The sequence below is a fragment of the Oryctolagus cuniculus genome, chromosome 5, assembly GCF_051225735.1.
Source record: "Oryctolagus cuniculus isolate XC-2025 breed Fujian yellow rabbit chromosome 5, ASM5122573v1, whole genome shotgun sequence".
NCBI classification, from domain to species: domain Eukaryota; kingdom Metazoa; phylum Chordata; class Mammalia; order Lagomorpha; family Leporidae; genus Oryctolagus; species Oryctolagus cuniculus.
Genome location: NC_142871.1, coordinates 153,652,990 through 153,670,571, shown reverse-complemented (window position 1 = coordinate 153,670,571; position 17,582 = coordinate 153,652,990). Strand labels below are relative to the sequence as shown.

General features: G+C 44.1%; 5 protein-coding genes across 5 annotated transcripts; 3 read left to right on the top strand and 2 right to left on the bottom strand.

The window, feature by feature from the left end:
- Nucleotides 1-3,521: 3,521 nt before the first annotated feature.
- LOC100344660 (histone H2A type 1-E) lies at nt 3,522-4,085 on the bottom strand. Its single transcript, XM_051855033.3, has one exon. It carries the CDS (start codon nt 3,940-3,942, stop codon nt 3,550-3,552), a length of 393 nt encoding a protein of 130 aa, XP_051710993.1. The 5' UTR covers nt 3,943-4,085; the 3' UTR covers nt 3,522-3,549.
- Nucleotides 4,086-4,181: 96 nt separating this feature from the next.
- Nucleotides 4,182-4,808, top strand: LOC100348578 (histone H2B type 1-C/E/F/G/I). Its single transcript, XM_008262473.5, has one exon. It carries the CDS (start codon nt 4,241-4,243, stop codon nt 4,619-4,621), a length of 381 nt encoding a protein of 126 aa, XP_008260695.1. The 5' UTR covers nt 4,182-4,240; the 3' UTR covers nt 4,622-4,808.
- Nucleotides 4,809-13,377: 8,569 nt separating this feature from the next.
- LOC100344914 (histone H2B type 1-C/E/F/G/I) lies at nt 13,378-14,367 on the bottom strand. Its single transcript, XM_008262471.5, has one exon. It carries the CDS (start codon nt 14,271-14,273, stop codon nt 13,893-13,895), a length of 381 nt encoding a protein of 126 aa, XP_008260693.1. The 5' UTR covers nt 14,274-14,367; the 3' UTR covers nt 13,378-13,892.
- Nucleotides 14,368-14,613: 246 nt separating this feature from the next.
- On the top strand, nt 14,614-15,006 carry LOC100345168 (histone H2A type 1-B). The gene has a single exon (XM_089334389.1). The coding sequence runs from the start codon at nt 14,614-14,616 to the stop codon at nt 15,004-15,006; it is 393 nt and encodes a 130-aa protein (XP_089190515.1).
- Nucleotides 15,007-15,146: 140 nt separating this feature from the next.
- Nucleotides 15,147-16,536, top strand: LOC100345425 (histone H3.1). Its single transcript, XM_089334387.1, has one exon. The coding sequence runs from the start codon at nt 16,073-16,075 to the stop codon at nt 16,481-16,483; it is 411 nt and encodes a 136-aa protein (XP_089190513.1). The 5' UTR covers nt 15,147-16,072; the 3' UTR covers nt 16,484-16,536.
- The last annotated feature ends 1,046 nt before the right edge of the window (nt 16,537-17,582 follow it).

Genomic DNA, 17,582 nt, shown 5'->3' with positions numbered 1-17,582 from the left:
TGGGCATTTTCTATTTTTCAGAAATCCAGTAGATATTGGATTCAAACTAGAATTAAGCATTAATTAAATTAATTAAAAGTAATGTCACATAAGTGAACAAAGAGAAGCTATCAAAGAAACTGCTACTCGTCAAGGAAAGAAAAGATAGACAGCTAGAAAAGTTATTAACATCTGTTTCTTCAATGGCAGGAGATCAGTGGATAGAGATTACTTGAGATTCTATACTAATCCAGCTTTTTCCATGAGCCTAGCTTTTTGAAGAACAGTATCCAAACTTAATTATTAAAGCCATTTGCATCCTCCAAGTGTAAACTTCGATGCATGTAAAAAAGAATGTACCTTGTGATAGTTGAAAGAAGAAGAAAACAAATCACTCTGGAAGCTCAAAGGCATTTTAGGGAAGCAATGAGGGCCATGAATGATTATTCCTGGAACCTAGGTGAAGGCCAAGGAAGATGGAATTAAGGAAGTAAGATCCTTTTTTTTTTTTTTTTTTTTTCTAAGAAGGGTTTATAGTGTAAGAAACATTGTTCAGTGGTCTTCCTCTCTTGGAGCCTCTGCTCTGGGCTGCTGCAGCAGGAGGTCTTTGACTTATATCTTGCTTTGCTCCAATATATATGTTGCCTTGGTGACTTTCTTCCTTTCAAAAATTATATATTATATATGCTTAATAACCTTCTTTATTTCTTTGAAGTAGGTTTATTTCTTATTCTTTTATGGATGAATTATATATTGGAAACATTATTTATTTGAATCTTTGTTCATCACTTGGAATTTTACACTTTGAAAAGTGTCATAAGATATATATGTATATATATATACACACATATATATGTATAAAATTAAACTTGAATGTTAAGCCAGAAGGGTTATAAAATGCACTTAGTGAAGTTGCTGGTTGTAGCCTGGCAAGCAGCATAACTTATAGGCTTTTACCTAGTAGTAAAAGAAATGACTTCCATTCCGTAGAACATATATAGCTCCCCAAATTTATGACCTTTTGCACATGAATTACTTTTGCCTTAATCACATTCCACAATCTTTTCCTAGATAAATTTCCTATAAAAATACTGTAATTTCCTGAATGCTCTTTAAGCCTATTGGCATTTTGCATGTTGTTTCCTTTGTGGATGAATTGAATGCATTCTTTGATAGGTGTTCATGTTATATCTCCTGATTTCCAATTGTGCCTTTGTGACATAAAAGGCTCACAAGAACTGTCCCGTGACTTGCTTGGCTGTTCAGAGGGTTCTGCAAGGTGCAGGTCCTCTCACATTTTTCAGGCCTGGGAAATTCGGCCCTAATCCCCCAGTATCATTGTAAGTCATCATCAGTGAGCATGTGATGGGAAGGTGGAAAATGCAGGTAGGGAAGCAATTTTTTCAGCAGCCTTGGGATCAGTGAGGACATTGAGAGGTCTTTGGGCAGTGTAGGACAGCTCTGAGCCCTGTCAAGACATAGGAAAATCCTAGACTTAGGGTAAAGAATGGCCTGTATTCGCTTTCATTGTTGTGGGAAAGCTTAGTCTAAACCGCATACTCAACTTTTTGTCTTGGGGAATATGCTTCTGTTTCACGATTTATCAAGGCCGCTGGGCCTGTGTTTTTCGATGATGATTTGGAGGATATTGATGACTGCCATTATTTCTGTCCATTAGAGATAGAAATTATCTTTGTCCAATACAAAACATAACCCAAAGCTTACAATGCAATTGTAAAGGACATAAACCTTTCTGATCTCAATTTGTCTTGGCGACTTTCTTCCTTTCAGAAACTATGTATCATATATACTTAATAATCTTTTTTTCTTTGAAGTAGGTTTATTTATTGTTCTTTTATGGATGAATTATATATTGGAAACATTATTTATTTGAATCTTTGTTCATCACTTGGAATTTTACACTTTGATAAGTGTCATAAGGTAATGGCAGGAAAGGTCAATTTCTCCTTGTTGAAAGACAGGTCTGTGCTTGGTTTTTAGGCTATTGAAGCCTACCCACTTTGTTGAAGGAACTTTATAAAATCATTTGGCTATACTAGTCTTTGGCCTCAGTACAAGGAATTATACATGTACTGTTTTTTTTTTTTTTTTTCTTTTTTCTTTTGCACTCCATGGAGCTGATCAGAGGCAAGTTCTATTATCAGTATGACACCCTCACTTTTAACAATTTACCTAGAATTCATCCCAATTCTGACCTCACCAAATTGAGCAGTCTGATTTGACAGAGCACTTGTGAAGAGAGAAGTGAGGCAGTTTGCTGAGTAATAAGTTACGCACCATTACACAGCTAGTTATCATGAAACCTTTACTGGATACAATGTTACAAAATTCACGTCTACAGATCTCATTCATTCCAGTCTTTGCAAAGAAACTCTTTTTTAGCAGGGAAGGTAAAATAAATGAATGCACTTATATAGCTTCTACTGACAAAGTGCTTGGCTCTGCAAAGAGCCTTTCAATTGAGATGAAATGAAAGCTCTGAGTTTGCCTTCTCCCCGACGCGGGTACAAGCCACAAGAGGCTCCCAAGTCCAAGTCAAAGGCCCCGCGGGGGAGGCTTACAGGCCGCCTGCAGCAGTGTCTGCTTGGCTGATGGAACTCCGGAAGCCCAGGGCAGTGCTGAAATCCGGCGCCATCCGGGACACCGCGCGCTGGAGGCGTGGCTTGAGAGAGCCAGCTGGACGCGCACTCCATCTCCTTGGTGGCCAGCTGCTCGCGGGTGTCCTCCGCCTTGGGTTGTCCACGGCCCCGCTTTCTTGCGGGCCATGAGGATAGAAGAGCATCCTGGTGAAAATCCTGTGTATAGGGCTAGAACTGCTTGCTTTAATGAGTCCCATGCTGAGATCTGATTGGTCTTCAGAAACTTCTGGGAGAACTTAATTGCATTCCCTCAACACTGAGTATCTCATTTTTTGGTTTACTTTTAAATTTCTATCATAAAGGCAAAGCTTAATTTTATGATGACTTTAAAGTACCTTGCTAATTGCGTTTTCTGGCAAGAAAAAGAACAGAGAATTCTTGAAAAATTTAGATGCTGTCACACGCACAATTTAAAAATCCCGCCTGAAGTGTGATTGGGCAGACATCTTTCTTTGTTCTGTCATTCTACTCGAATTCTGGAGTTTCCTTGAGAGCAATTGTCTATGAACACGCAGCACACGCCTTGGTTTGTGTAGTAGGTATTCTTTGTATACTTATCCGAGTACACAATTAGGGTCATAGTGATACTTTATAGAACTCGGTATGGTATTGTATTACATAATCTACAGCTCTATATCTTGCACATAAAGCAATTCCAGACTAACTTCCATTTCTGTATTTTGTACTTTTAATAAATGGGGTACATGAACTAGTGGTTCAGCAAACTAACTTATCTCTCATGTGGAATAAATACCTACCGAGCAATAAATACCCATGAAGATGCATAAAAACAGGATACTGGGACGTTTAAAAGTATTCCAGCACTTTACAGAAAAGAGTGGGTGGCTCTGAAAAGAGCCTTTGATTTGTGCACCTGAGGGGGGGGGGGTCACGCTGTCTTGAGCTATTTTTATTTGCCCTTGGCCTTGTGGTGGCTCTCGGTCTTCTTGGGCAGCAGCACGGCCTGGATGTTGGGCAGCACGCCGCCCTGCGCGATGGTGACGCGGCCCAGCAGCTTGTTGAGCTCCTCGTCGTTGCGGATGGCCAGCTGCAGGTGGCGCGGGATGATGCGCGTCTTCTTGTTGTCGCGCGCCGCGTTGCCCGCCAGCTCCAGGATCTCGGCCGTCAGGTACTCGAGCACGGCCGCCAGGTACACCGGGGCGCCGGCGCCCACCCGCTCGGCGTAGTTGCCCTTGCGCAGCAGGCGGTGCACGCGGCCCACGGGGAACTGGAGCCCGGCCCGGGAGGAGCGGGTCTTGGCCTTGGCGCGCGCCTTGCCGCCCTGCTTGCCGCGACCAGACATGCTGATTCACCGGTTAAAGAGAACACGGAGTGCAAGGGGACGTTGAAGAAGCCAGTTATAGCGGTGGGTGGAAGTGTAAAACGGGTGATTCTATTGGTTGAAATTAACTACTGACAAAAGGACCAATAAGAACGAGGGTATGATGCAATTATTTTACATATTTGACATCACTAATCTGCTTTCAAATCAGAACTGGGTATTTGAGCATACCTTATTTGCATAGGAGCTCTATAAAAGAGGACTCCAGGGACAGGCAGTCATCTGAAGGTTTTCTGCGTTTCCACTGAGAGTTCCCATCATGCCTGAGCCCGCGAAGTCTGCGCCGGCCCCGAAGAAGGGCTCCAAGAAGGCGGTGACCAAGGCGCAGAAGAAGGACGGCAAGAAGCGCAAGCGCAGCCGCAAGGAGAGCTACTCGGTCTACGTGTACAAGGTGCTCAAGCAGGTGCACCCCGACACCGGCATCTCGTCCAAGGCCATGGGCATCATGAACTCGTTCGTCAACGACATCTTCGAGCGCATCGCCGGCGAGGCCTCGCGCCTGGCGCACTACAACAAGCGCTCCACCATCACGTCGCGCGAGATCCAGACGGCCGTGCGCCTGCTGCTGCCCGGCGAGCTGGCCAAGCACGCCGTGTCCGAGGGCACCAAGGCCGTCACCAAGTACACCAGCTCCAAGTGAACAGTCTCTTGCTTTCAGAAACCCAAAGGCTCTTTTCAGGGCCACTCCCTTTCTTGTTTAAAGCGCTGTAACACATCTTAATTGGTAATTTAAGGAAGCACAAATGTAATCTTACGGACAAGCTGTTTTCCTTTGGAATGTTAGTTTCACAGTAAATTCTGTTAAGGTGGTCATGATTGTCTAAAAAGTTTTCTTTGCCATGCGTTTAACTGACTTTTCATGTGATGATGGATTCTAGGATGTCTGGTCATCATCCCAGTATTCTAATATGCCCCCCAATGCACTTGTTTTTCCTGCAGTAGGGTAATGTCATTGATTTTTGCCTACTCCCATCCCATATCCTAGCTTTGCACTGCTAATTGCAGTTGAGGCTGAGTGTGTACAAGGCACAGTCCTTTTCCCTGTGGCCCTCTTCACAGGAAAGTCACAGATTATAGAAAGGTAGTGGGAAGAAAGTGGAAGCCAGAGGCACGTTTTAAAATGGAAATTATAAAGGTTGTACAAATTTTTGTGGAAGCCATTTTGATTTTATTAAAGCGAATCACAACTAAACATGCAAGGGGCTGACTCCGGAACCTGGGATTTTGGAAGGCATTTTAGCTGCTGTCTACCGGAGGTGATCCAGGCAATATAGCAGGAAACATGGTACATCCTTTCCAAGATTGATTAGAAGTGACTGGCCCTTCTGTTATTTACCGCTGTGGAAGCTAGCTGTGTGTGAGGCAGATAAGAAAGAGCCCATGTGGGCAGTCACTTAATCCCTATGTCTGCTTTAAACCCCTATCCTTTCTATAATCTATGATAATGACTCTAGGACTCTGCACAAACCTTCAATTAATCTTTCATTTAGTACCATTTTTTCTTCCGCAGATGGATTCCTGTTACACTGTGAAAATTAGGAACACTTAGGAGGGCTTACAGGCAGGCGGTCAATCAGAACAGTACTGTATTATCATACCAAAGGTATGCCACCCTGGTGTCAGCCATGAGCTCTACCCCGCCCTACCACCACCATGGAGTTCTGAGCCCTGACTACCAGTCAGCTTCCAAAACCTTGAGGATCTAGTATTTTGCTTTGTGCCCCCAATCCTAGAGGACTCCTGGTTTTTCATTGGTGCTAGATACATCAGATCTGCTTTTACTTTACTTCTCCCAACACCTGTATAATTGTTGTTATTTCTATAAAAATAATTTCCTAGTTGCTGTTTTTCTGATTGGATATTGACTGATAGGAGTTCCTGCATTTGCACATGTGTTCTAAGAGCCATGAAAAATGAGAGGATTTGGAGGAGAGCCCGGAGGCCTCAGATGTTATGTATTTCTGTTAGGCTGTCACAAAACACAGCAAACACCAGAGTAAGGAAAAGGGTTTATTGGGGAAAACGCAGCAGCCTGGAGGGAAGGGGCAAAGAGGGAAAAGGAGAGTAAGAGAGAAAGAGGAGAAAGGAGAGAGGAAAAGAGGAGGCTAGAGAGAGTGAGCAGGAGAGAAGAGAGAAGAGAGAAGCCGAACACGTGTTCAGGAACAGGTCCTTTTAAAACTTTGCCAGATGGCAGACAGGGAATCAGGAGCAGTGAATCCCATTAGGATGGGGGTGGAGCTTGACACCGGTGGTTTGGCCATGTGGCGACCTGGCTTTCAGCAATGGTGGTGGGAAGGGGGCCTAGGATGTAAATCAGGTGTAGATCCCACCATAGATCAAACTGCGCCAATTTCTTAACATTCCCTCCTTTAGTTTTTTATAAACCAGAAGTTGTATGGGATTACATTAGTCCCAAAAGTCCAGGAGGGGTAGAGGGATGATGATCTGTCTTTAGAGCTACTTCCTGCTGACATGGGGCGATGCCTCAAGCTGCTGTCTCCTGGGTGGGGAGCCGGGTATATCCCTCTAGCACCATTTGATTGACAGCCGGTTTGCTGAAGGTCTTGATTTGTTCCATTATCACCTGCTAAAAACATTTAAACAGACACTGTAGTACACAATTGAGAATAGCAACTAATGATCCTAAGAGAGGCATCAACCAAGTAATGAAAGGATTTCATAGAGGAGAGGAAATGAGGGGGTTTTCTGGACCCTTGTGAAGACAGTTTGATGGATGTGGCTTACAGCTGATCCCAGCCAAGACTGGGAGAAAGGCCACTTAACTTTTGCAGGTAGCGGGGTTTGTCTGTAGAGAAATTCTGAACAATCATACAACATTAAGTGTGGGAGAGGCCCATCAGTACACACAGGTTGGGAGTAGATCTGTTGGTGTTAGAGTAGAGGCTATGATTACAAAGGAATGAGGCCCAAGTGGGCTAGATGCAAAGGACAGGGTCATGATTAGAGAACCTAATAAAGCTGCTGTCTAAGCCCTAAGTGAGTTCTCAGATTGAGAGGCAAATACAGCCTGACAGGAGGGGCCTGATAACAATCAGGTGGGCTTTAAGGCCTTGTAAGTTATAAGTCCCAGACCTATCTATCTCTTCATGGAGTACATCCTAAGGGAGGTGTGAACCTCCTTGGGGAAGGCACCCAGTTGACTTCCATTACCTAGATGGCCTGGGAGGAGAGCTGGCCAGGTAAAGGCAGGTGGCATCTCTAACAGGGAATTTATAGTTCTGCCTGCAATGTAACTGACACTACTTGGCCATCCCCTCAGCAGCAGTGGTCACCTTGGAAGCTGGGCCAAGTGAAGAGCTTTTCAGCTTGGAGCCAGCAAGGTCTGTGGCTTTGACCTGGGTGTCCTTCGACTCCAGGGCAGGTCCATTTCCAGTGACCCAACTCTTGGCTGGTAGAGCTGCCAGGGCTCTTCATGCTGACTTCTGCTGAAGCCCAGGCTTACCACATTGAAAGCCACTGCAGTGGATTGGCCTGTTGGGTCTCCTTGATAGCAGATCACTGTACAGAGCTATCTTTACTTTGCTTCTGATGCCTAGCTTTCTTTTCCTCCTGGTTTTTGTCAAAGCAGATTAGAGGATGCAAGTCAAAGGGGTGCTCAAGTCCCATCTCTATTCTTCGGTGGCCTAAACTAGAAGTCTACAGTCATGGGCATGTTCTGATAGTAGTTTTTATGAGGTAGACAATGCCCATGAGGAAAGCTATGTCCTTACTTTGAAACTTTCTCTCCCTTTTGGGTCTGAAATGGAGGTTTTCCCCGTTTATTGTTTACTTCACTGATGGCAAAGTAAATCTAGCTATGAAATTATAATTTAAGCTTTCATTTTGGCTATGCTATTACAGAAAATGTTTGCCATCTTTTTCCTAAGATATGAAGATCAAATTTTGCATCTTGGAGAGTCCTTCAGAATAGAATTAGTTTCCTACATTGAAGTGAATAGAGAAATGAAAGAACAAGTTGGGCTTAGAGTAGAGAAATGGGGGTGCCAGTCTCAGATCGCTTACTGACAATAGCCGTATCAAATGAAAACTTAGCAAGCAATTTCGACCATTAGATAACAACTTAGGAAAACATTTAACAGAAGGTCCAATGCCTTCTATAAATTTTAAGAATACATGTTTTTGGAAACATCTCTTAAATATCTAACATGGTGTAGCTTGTTTAACCAGCAAACTTAAGCACAAGCCTATAAAATGTTTCTAGTTTCTTTCCACCAACAAATTTAAAACATCTGATACAGATTCAGGTCACATGAATCAAATATAACTTTAATTTTACCTTTTCAAATCCATGGGCACTCTTATCTATTAGCCAATTAAAATAAAACTCTTAATAAATTTTCCATGTAGACATACAATATGTATACCCATATAACATAACATAATAGAACAATATAACAGTTTCAATAATAGCTTTTTACAAATCTAACTCCTTTTGTAAATTACCAATTGATTCGAATTACTTTCTGTTCTTAGTAACCTCAGTTAGCCATACTTTCTCTCAGTTGGTACCTATAATACATTATTGACTTCATCTGTTTGCAGAGCCATCCCAAAGTACTGAATATAATAGGAAGTGGCTGGAAAACTCCATCGGAACCTATAGGAGGACAGCTGAACACAGAACCAACAACGCTTTAGTTTTATGAGCAGCAAATCGTATATAAAACTGTGGATGACAAAAGACTTTAAATTGCCACGTTTAAAATTATAAATTCATTCACCAACAAGGGGTATTTGCTTAATTCACATAGTATTTTTGAAAGCATCTGTAGGATTTTACAAAGCATTTAGCCCTTTTAGGCTTCTGTGGCTTTCTCTTTAAGATAACCATGATGTCTAGTAACAGAAGATCATTAGACTTCTTAATTCTCAGACATCTGTATCAATATCATTTTATATTACAGAAACTTAAAATTTAGCACCACTTCACATCTTGACAGTACTTCTAATATAGTCCAAATAGCCTGATTAGTTGGTGTCTCTACAAGATTAGAGACATATGTCTGATTTTTCCCAGTTAGGCCCAAACTGGAAAAAAATTGAATTTCAATATTTACTGGAAATTTCAGAGTCCAAAATCATTGGAACTTTGACTTTTGATTTTCTGAATGCCTTTCAAGAATGCCAAGAAGGCTCAAAATCCAAAATATCTGGTTGAAATAAGATCCCTTAACATCATGACATAATATGGACCAAATCTGATCATTGTTACAAGGTGATTATTCAAATGTTTGAAAATAAGCACATATTTAAATAACCCATAGCTCTTAATAAAAACTAAGTTGTTTTCAAACAATTAGAATTTAACAGATATCAAAAGAACATAATAGATTAATACATTGCTTTAACAGAGGATCAGATTCTAATTCTATGTCAAAGAAAAATAGGTTAAGCCGGCGCCGTGGCTCACTAGGCTAATCCTCCACCTAGCGGCTCTGGCACAACAGGTTCTAGTCCCGGTCGGGGCGCCGGATTCTGTCCCGGTTGTCCCTCTTCCAGGACAGCTCTCTGCTGTGGCCAGGGAGTGCAGTGGAGGATGGCCCAAGTGCTTGGGCCTTGCACCCCATGGGAGACTAGGAGAAGCATCTGCCTCCTGCCATCAGATCAGCGTGGTGGCTGGCCGCAGCGGCCATTGGAGAGTGAACAAATGGCAAAGGAAGACCTGTCTCTCTCTCTCTCTCACTATCCACTCTGCCTGTCAAAAAAAAAAAAAAAAAAAAAAAAAAAAAAAAAAAAAAAAAAAAGGTTAGTGGACTTGTGATGTATTCCATCTGCCAGTGTCCTTGATTTACATTTTGAAATATCCTGTTAAGGCCGGCAGAAGGCAGAGGATTAGCCTAGTGAGCCGCAGCTCCAGCACACCAGGTTCTAGGCCCGGTTGGGGCGCCAGATTCTGTCCCGGTTGCTCCTCTTCCAGTCCAGCTCTCTGCTATGGCCTGTTTGTGCAGTGGAGGATGGTCCAAGTCTTAGGGCCCTGCACCCGCATGGGAGACCAGGAGAAGCACCTGGCTCCTGGCTTTGGATCAGTGCGATGCGCCGGCCGCAGCGTGCTGGCCACTGTAGCCACTGGAGGGTGAACCAATGGCAAAGGAAGACCTTTCTCTCTGTCTCTCTCTTTCTCTCACTGTCCACTCTGCCTGTCAAAAAGAAAAAAAATGTTAAAAGATCTCCAAACTAAGACAATTTTAAATAAGGTAACATCAAATTTCAGCCTGAGTTACTCTAAGCAATGTTGTACTATTTCATAGACAGTTTATAAACTAACCCAAATAACATGTTGAATATAGAAAATGTTGAATATAGAAAAGTATACATTTAGACACATTTATTTGCCTTTACCCAATTTAAATTAGTAGTTACACCTAAATGACTTAAGATGCTGATATTATATCATATATCTATCTGAATTTCATTAAAATTAAAATTGCATTCATCTAAAACAAGTACTAATTACCCATTGCTGTTTCATTGAATACTGATTACCCAGAAACCTGTTAAACTAAATTGCGAAAATAAGTTCAGCAAGTTACAAAGGAATATTTTTAAAGGTAGTGATCTTCGAAGATTTAATGAGAAATTCCTTCAAAATCAGTGTTAGAATAAAATGTCATGTGTTTTCAGCAAAATAAGTTACTTCCAATTTGATCTGAGCTGTGGAATGGGAATAAATAGCTAGGCAGTGGGGAGTGGGCTCTCAGGGGCTGGTGCAGCTGGGAGGTCTTAATGTGGCCACAAGTGGATGTTAGGAAAATGGCGTGATCTACACCCTGATGTACATCCTATGCCCTGGCTCCCGCTGCCATTGCTGAAAGCCAGGTGGCCACATGGCCCAACTTCTGGTGTCCAGCTCCACCAACATCCTAATGGGACACTCAGATACAGTTCTTTCCTTGTTCTAGTTCAGCCAGTCCTTTGAGCTGGTTCAGGACACTTCAAGTTGGGTAGGGAATGTGCTTGCTCTGGAGAGAGGAGACAATCAATGTGAAAGTGCTCAGCAGTGTGGAGACCTCTACAGGGCTGCAGGGCTTTCCATTTGATGAAGACATGGCTAACCGTAGGAAAACATTCTGACTGGAAGTTCAGTTCTCACACCTGATAGACATACTTGTTGAAACAGCCAAATAATTACAGTGAAAAAATATATTATAAAACCATTTGCAAGAGATGGAGTTCCTTGACAATGTGAGGTGAATTTTTCTATCTACACTATATTCTTGTGTAATGACAACCAGTGTTTTGACATGTGCCAGAGTCCAGCTGCAGGTGGTCCAGTGGTTCCCAGAGATGTGAGAGGTGTTGGCGCAGGAAGAAATGAAAGACAGCAAGGCTGAAGGCATGGCTCTAGCTCTCGAGCACCAGACTTATAGCTTAAGTCACATAATGATCCTTCCTTCTTACAATGGCGAGTCTGCTGTCCATTTTCTTAGAACTATTGACCTTGTATTTTATGTTGCTTCTATATTCTATGTGTACATCTAGTTCCAATTTCTTTGATTCTCAAGGGCATATTCAGGGCAAGACAGGTGCAAGACAATGGGTTGCCCACACAAGCCAAAGCCTGGAGTACAGCTGAGCTATGCAGAAGGTCACACAAGCTAGAATATTACCTTCCTAATGTAATCTTTACTAGAAACCTCAACGTTCAAAGCAAGCCCTTTAAATGTTTTCTTTTTTAATGTTTCCCCTCTTTCTGTAACTCTTTAATTTCTTTTTTTTAAGATTTATTTATTTATTTGAAAGTCAGAATTACACAGAGATTAGGAGAGGCAGAGAGAGACACACACACTATTTTTCCATCTTCTTGGTTCACTCCCCAACTGGTTGCAATGGCCAGAGTTGCACCAATCCCAAGCCAGGAGCCAGGAGCCAGGAGCCAGGAGCTTCCTCTGGGTCTTCAGTGTGGGTGTAGGGGCCCAAGAACTTGGGGCATCTTCTATGCCTTTCCTAGGCCATAGCAGAGAACTGGTTCAGAAGTGGAGCAGCCAGGACTCAAACCAGTGCCCATATAGGATTCTGGCACTGAAGGTGGCAGCTTTACCTGCTACGCCAAAGCACCGGCCCCAACACTTTAATTTCTTTATTGTACTTATCTAAATGTTCACTTAGATCTATTCCACAGTGTTGACATTCTAACCATTGTTGCACCTATTGAATTAAAGCTTTAGTAATCTTTATTTATCTTTGTTTTAGTGGGAAGTATATAACAGGGAGCCTGCTGTCTTTTAATTTTTTCCCACACACAGCTCAATCTTGCATATAGTAGCATCAATCCCTTCTCCTACACTAACATTTGGCTTGAATAAAATTCTTCAAAGCAATGAACATTTTAGGGATTATGAGACTAAGCGCTCCTCCCTAAAATTAGCAATACAGCTACCATTAGCGGGAGCACCAGGAAGTTCCGGCTTTCTTATGCAGAGTGTGGGTCCCAACAAACCTAAAACCACCAAGAGGACTGCAGCTGTCCTTCTCATGCCTTGCTGAGACAGACCTTCTGCTGTGACCTTGTCAGCCATCTGAAGTTGCCTGGGCCTCGCCAGACATGTATAATAGATTTTTACAAACATTTGGAAGAAATGTTGCTCCATGAAATGAAGACACTCTGCTGTGGAACCTAAACCAGACACCCTAAAAACTAGTAAGAAAATGCCAATTGCTGAAATCAAAATCAGACTGCAGAGCTACATTAGTCTTTAATACTTAGGAGGTTGCATATATGTATGATTTCAATAGGATTCACATATCTAAATTTTTTCATTTTGTTTATGACACAGATACCCATATATGGAGTGTAAGATCTTCCCATATGTGTATAAGCGTAATCACATTAGGGCAATTACATTTGTCCTTCATAGCCACAACATTCAGACTTAAGGTGGCATTGGGGCTGGCAGCATGGCTCTGGTTTGAAGCCAGCCGTTCCACTTATGACCCAGCTCCCTACTTAAGTGCCTGGGAAAGCAGCAGAGGATGGTCCAACTGCTTAGGCCCCTGGACCCACATGGGACACCAGGAAGAAGCTCCTGGCTTTAGCCTGGCCTACTCCCAGCTGTTATAGCCATGGGGGAATGAACCAGATAATCTCTCCCCCTCCCCACCTCTGCCTTTTAAATAAATTACATTTCTTTAAAGGTGAAATTTAAGCATCAGTACTTATAATGTGAAAGTTAAATCTTTACCTAAGTAGCCATCTTGAAAGAGAAAGCGGGGAATTGAGTTTTAAAAGTGCTTTCCTCTCAGCTTGACGGACCAACATACAATGTCCCAACAACAGTCCACTTAATACTTTTCTTTGCAGCACTTCGAAAGGTTCAAGGAATTGTCAGGTCTTGCTGCACCCATTCGTCAGCTAAAATAGAATATTAGAAAAACCAATGACATTCACACATGAACTTTATTGAAAATGAGAGGCAACTGAGCATGCCTAGCAGGTAACCCGGACCGACACTGCTTATGAGTGCGCCCCCCAATAGCGAGTTACACAGCTTTTATAGTACTCTGTCCACTAAGGCTCACAATTTCAACCCTTGATATGCAGTAAAGAATAAAAAAACTAACAGACTCAGGATATGGTTGTAAAATAACAGTGCAGGGCCTTAGTCACTTGGAGTTTTCTGCCCATTGTTCCACAAGATACACCCTTAGCCATAGTAAACAAAGCCAGTATGAACAGAAGCAAGAGATCTGCAATTAACCTTTCACCACACCCACCGCATTTGTAGTCTGACTTTGTACAGTACTAGTACCATATGCTAGGAACATGGAAACCCAGATATAAGCTGTATCAAATGTGCGAGTCATACCATGAAATGTGCAGCTCTTATACTGAAAAAGGAGTTGGCTCTGAAAAGAGCCTTTGGGGTGAGGGGTAGTGGCTCCAATTCGGGCGCTCACTTGGAGCTGGTATACTTGGTGACGGCCTTGGTGCCCTCGGACACGGCGTGCTTGGCCAGCTCACCAGGCAGCAGCAGGCGCACGGCCGTCTGGATCTCGCGCGACGTGATGGTGGAGCGCTTGTTGTAGTGCGCCAGGCGCGAGGCCTCGCCGGCGATGCGCTCGAAGATGTCGTTGACGAACGAGTTCATGATGCCCATGGCCTTGGACGAGATGCCGGTGTCGGGGTGCACCTGCTTGAGCACCTTGTACACGTAGACCGAGTAGCTCTCCTTGCGGCTGCGCTTGCGCTTCTTGCCGTCCTTCTTCTGCGCCTTGGTCACCGCCTTCTTGGAGCCCTTCTTCGGGGCCGGCGCAGACTTCGCGGGCTCAGGCATGGCTGCAACAGATCTAAACAAAGAGATCCAAGTTCTCAACGAAAGAGGACGCGACGAAGTCTGCTACCAACGCTAGTAGCATTTGTAGAGCCTGCATGCAAAACGGGTGCTTAAAATCATGCAGTTTGATTGGGCGGGTTGTGTCTTCGAGCAAGCTTCTATGCAAATTAGGTGATTCCAGATTTCACTTTTTAATTGGTTAGAATTGTATGGCTGGTTTGAACCAATCACGAAGGGAATTTTGCATTCGGCTTGTAAGTATAATTACTTCATAAGTGGGTTGGAGATCCACACTTGACGATCCTTCCTTTTTGTGAGTTCACGCTCCCACGCTGCTGAGATGTCCGGACGCGGTAAACAAGGTGGAAAGGCGCGTGCCAAGGCCAAGACCCGCTCTTCCCGGGCCGGGCTCCAGTTCCCCGTGGGCCGCGTGCACCGCCTGCTGCGCAAGGGCAACTACTCGGAGCGCGTGGGCGCCGGCGCCCCGGTGTACCTGGCGGCCGTGCTCGAGTACCTGACGGCCGAGATCCTGGAGCTGGCGGGCAACGCGGCGCGCGACAACAAGAAGACGCGCATCATCCCGCGCCACCTGCAGCTGGCCATCCGCAACGACGAGGAGCTCAACAAGCTGCTGGGCCGCGTCACCATCGCGCAGGGCGGCGTGCTGCCCAACATCCAGGCCGTGCTGCTGCCCAAGAAGACCGAGAGCCACCACAAGGCCAAGGGCAAGTAAAGCCGCCGGCGTCCATAACCTCTATTAAACCAAAGGCTCTTTTCAGAGCCACCACACGTTCCATAAAAGAGCTTCCACTGCAAGTACGTAGTTCACAGTGCTTTAAAGCATGAATTGAGTCGCAGCTTCCCCAGAGTTTATGCTTCCAGGAATTTTACTCTTAGGGAACTCCTTCCATTTGTAACAATTTAACTTGTATTTGCATGCAAATTGAATGCTTTATTGAGGTTAGGCGTGTAACATTCAAACTAAGCACCATTTTGAATGTTAACTTCTCAGGAAATGTGTATGTCAAAGGATCTAGAACTCAGCCGTTTTTACAGATCAACATTAAAAACTATAGCCCTGATTCTAACCAGTGATTTGGAATAAAACTAAATCTGGTACCAGGGGGACTTTAGGAATAATTTTATAATCCCAGGTATTCTCTTTGATGCAAGTTTAGATACTCGCACCAGTGTACACAAACTAGTTGGAATGGTAAGAGTGCCAGACGATTGCATATAATAATGTTACATTGTGCATATTAAGTGTTAGTAATTTTAACACGACGTTTAAACTGTTACTCAGTAAATTGTCATGGGGTTCCTCCTAAAAGTTGAACTAGAGAACACAAAACATTGGTAATAAATTCGTTTTTATAAATTTAAGAGTTCCAAGAAAAAGAAAACTCACTAAAAAAAAAACCACTTTAAAGCTCCAGGGCCTTTTTGGAAAGAGCAAAAGCAAGCCTGTTTCAGGTGCTAAGGATTAAACTTTCACCTAGTTAGAGCTACCATCGTCACTGACATTAAACGGAGAAAACAAAAATATTTTTTAAAAAAGCGCATAAGGACAGAATAGACCAGAATAGGCGAAACCCCGAGACAAAGCGGTGGATTATCTGCAAATGTCTTATTTGCTCGGAAACCATAGTAGGGTCACGTGACGGCATCATCGGCATTTCCACCAATCCCTTTGCTCCTACTCCCAGCTGAGTGCGCGCCCTGTCCAATCAGAACGGCACTCGTGTTATATATACGGGGCCGCTTTCATTTTGTACCATCGACTCTTAAAGACACTTGCCATGGCTCGCACTAAGCAGACAGCGCGTAAGTCGACGGGCGGCAAGGCGCCGCGTAAGCAGCTGGCCACCAAGGCGGCCCGCAAGAGCGCGCCGGCCACGGGCGGCGTCAAGAAGCCGCACCGCTACCGGCCCGGCACGGTGGCGCTGCGCGAGATCCGGCGCTACCAGAAGTCCACCGAGCTGCTCATCCGCAAGCTGCCGTTCCAGCGCCTGGTGCGCGAGATCGCGCAGGACTTCAAGACGGACCTGCGCTTCCAGAGCTCGGCCGTCATGGCGCTGCAGGAGGCCTGCGAGGCCTACCTCGTCGGCCTCTTCGAGGACACCAACCTGTGCGCCATCCACGCCAAGCGCGTCACCATCATGCCCAAAGACATCCAGCTGGCGCGCCGCATCCGCGGGGAGCGGGCCTAAGACCTCGGCCGTGAGCTCACCGAAAACCCAAAGGCTCTTTTCAGAGCCAATCACTTTTTCTGTAAAAGAGGCTGTGTTTGGGAGTTAATGTAATCCATTATTCTCGCTAGTTCAGTATCCTGTTGCCATGTTACTTCGTTTAGAGTGCTTAGTGCGTGACGTCACGTCACAAGTGTCCCCGCATTCGTTCGCAAATACAAGACCTGCACACCTATTGGTTCATGCTTTCAGTCCTATGCATTGATGGCAAATAAATCTCAGTGCTGTGTTTGAAATTGATTGGTAGTCGGTTGTATCCGAGGGGCAATCCCGGATTCCATCCTAGTAGCTTTCACATTTTGTCCTCTAACGAAAATCCCATGCTCTGATTACACTGCTCCGGCGCGCATTAATATTCGTTTAGAATCTGAACGCCCTTTGTTAAGCTAACTCCATAAAAGCCAAGCATTTTTGGCTTTTCCGTGTGCCCCAGCTGTAGGATGGTTTAGAGATTTGCCCCAAGGAAACCAGACTGTTTTGGATTCTCCATAACAGCAGCAGTCACAGGGACCTGGGAGAACTCTTTCGGACTAGAAAGGTCATTTCTGATTGAAATAACTTGTGACACTTTGAGAGACCTAGGCATTCTGATACTCACTTGCTCAACATTTTATAAGAAAGTGGGAAATGACAATATTGCCTGACTTGGTAGCCAGGACTTTTCAATAGCTGATGTCAGGCAAGATCTTGGAAAAGACATAAGAGAACTGGACTCCAAATTTTCTTTATTTTTGAGCTATCTTCTACTGCTTTCCTAGGCCACAAGGCACAGTGCTTGATCGGAAGTGGAGCACCAGGACTTGAACCAGCGCCCATAAAGGATGCTGGCATTGCAGGTGGCAGCTTAACCCGGTGTGCAACAGTTCTGGCCCCTCCAAAATTTCCTTAAAAATATTTTATTTTCATTAAATTTTATTGCGTGGAGGGGAGTAGTCAATAAGTGAAATGTTCATGAATTTCATCTTCCTTCTTATGAGTTGTCCTGGGAGACAGCTGACAATGCCTGGGTCGCTGCTGCCCATGTGGGAGACCTGTACAGAGTTCCTGGCCCTTTGCCTTG